This window comes from Limulus polyphemus, unplaced genomic scaffold (assembly GCF_000517525.1).
Source record: "Limulus polyphemus unplaced genomic scaffold, Limulus_polyphemus-2.1.2 Scaffold5271, whole genome shotgun sequence".
Classification (NCBI taxonomy): Eukaryota; Metazoa; Arthropoda; class Merostomata; order Xiphosura; family Limulidae; genus Limulus; species Limulus polyphemus.
Genome location: NW_013670881.1, coordinates 25,137 through 27,118, shown reverse-complemented (window position 1 = coordinate 27,118; position 1,982 = coordinate 25,137). Strand labels below are relative to the sequence as shown.

Genomic DNA, 1,982 nt, shown 5'->3' with positions numbered 1-1,982 from the left:
CTATTTTATTCGTCGTACCCACTCTATCTAGATTACTTCTAGTTGGTGATTCTCTTATCCACTCCACTCCTGTCGAGTCCTACTGATACTCCATATTGGCCAGCTCAGCCTTGGTTTCCAAGGTTACAATCTGCTCCTCTTACACTTTCTCCCTCCCTTCTTCATCAACCTCGATTATATATCCTACATCCCAACCTTCACATCCTGCATCTTCACATCTGGCTTTTGTCCACTCCTTGGCAAGATGTTCTGGTTTCACAAATCGAGTCGCTTTCTTGTTAGTTAGTTCCATTTGTCCATCTGTCATGGAGGTGTACCAATGCAAGAAACCCAATCATTATCACTTTAAACACAGTCCTTTTCTAGACTTCCCTAAAGACCACAGCAGTTAAGTGGTTGAAATGTAGAGTATAAACCAGGTGGTATAACACATTTAATGATAAAATAAGAGTAAATAAGTAGTAATTGGACTTACGTGATCAAAGAGGCTACCAATCAAGGGAATGTAACCATATTGTAACTACTGAACACTTGGTATTTTGCTAACTTTTATGAAAAGTAAATGTTTCTTAAAAGCACATGGCTAACCTGTCTGAAGGCTAATTATTCGTCTTAGCCAAATGGTTAAAAACAATGATGATGCTAAGATTTTCATTGAATAAATATTTTCTAAAGTATCAAAACCTCATTAATTACCAAGGAATTATTTGTTTTACTGCAGAATATTCTCCAGATCTGTGAACGAATCCCAACAATAGGAACTCAATTGAGAATTCTGTCCACTGTGAAAGCAACGATGTTGGGGGCTCAAGGTAAGAATGCTTGTTTTTTAGCAGGTTAAAACTGCAAATATTTTCTCCTATTCTGGTTTATCCAACCCCATTCTGGTATACAGAAAAAAATATGAAGTTTAATATATGATGGGCATAAAAGTAATACCATGTAACATGTGGACAATTAGGTAGTAGGTGAGCTGTTACTTAAGAAAGAACAGGAAGTACATGTAATTCTTCATGTACATAAAACGTAGCAACATGAAACATAAGGCTAACCAGATGGACAAACAGGAAGTATTGAATAAGTAGAATAATGTGAATTTGTTGATATGTTAAGTATAAACAGCAAGAGGAAGCACAAAACATGCAACACCTAGCATAAGAAGGAATAGTAAGTTGTTAACGTATAACACATGCTTTATGCAAATATATTAGAATTTAGCACATGTAATATTTAACAACTAATTAAAATAATACTTGTAAAATATTAAATAGCAAAATGTAGGTAACCTGAAGTTAGTTACTGATGTGTGAAACAAATAACAAGTATGCTAACAAGAGTTTAATGTATAATAAAAAGAATAACAAGAAATACAAAATATGAAACTGTGTACATAAAACTGGTAATATGTATCATATTGAACACTAGGTAATAGATGACATGAAGCAGAGAGAACAAAGTGTTGTTGAGCTGTGAACTACAATAAAATTGATGTTGGAAATTGTTTAGGTTGCAGGTAGTAAATATATATTTAATAGTGTATTAAAATAGCATTATTACCTGTTTTAGGCCTGTAAATAGGATAGGTCATGATAGAGTTTTTGTTGTAATAGATAGTTCATTAAGAAAAAAAATGAGTATCTTTATGGGAAATACAATCATAAAAAAAAAGACATGAAATACATTAGCTTTTCTAGTGTAAACAGTATCTTAATTAACTTAAAATGCTTTCATTCTTCTATTGCAGTATAATAAATATATTAGATTATACACATGTGGTAAGTTCCCTTTTTAGACAGTTTTAAAATATTAGGTCATCAAGAAATTAATGTCGTGTTTTGGAACACTTTCATTAACCACCCACCAAAAAACATACATCATATATAATAGTTAAATGAACTGCCTAAACATCACATTAGTGTAGCCTATGTAGTGTGTAAAGTTTAGTATACTCTAAACCAGACATTCCCAACCTGGGGTACATG

General features: G+C 32.6%; 1 protein-coding gene across 1 annotated transcript in view; it reads left to right on the top strand.

Annotated features, from left to right (window-relative positions):
• Positions 1-1,982, top strand: part of LOC106472355 (vinculin-like) — a gene marked incomplete at its 5' end in the record, with an annotated part of 44,572 nt that overhangs the window by 40,664 nt on the left and 1,926 nt on the right. Inside the window, one exon of the mRNA XM_013932993.2 lies at positions 722-812. Coding sequence (XP_013788447.1) covers positions 722-812 — 91 coding nt within the window. The remainder of the gene's footprint in view (positions 1-721; positions 813-1,982) is intronic.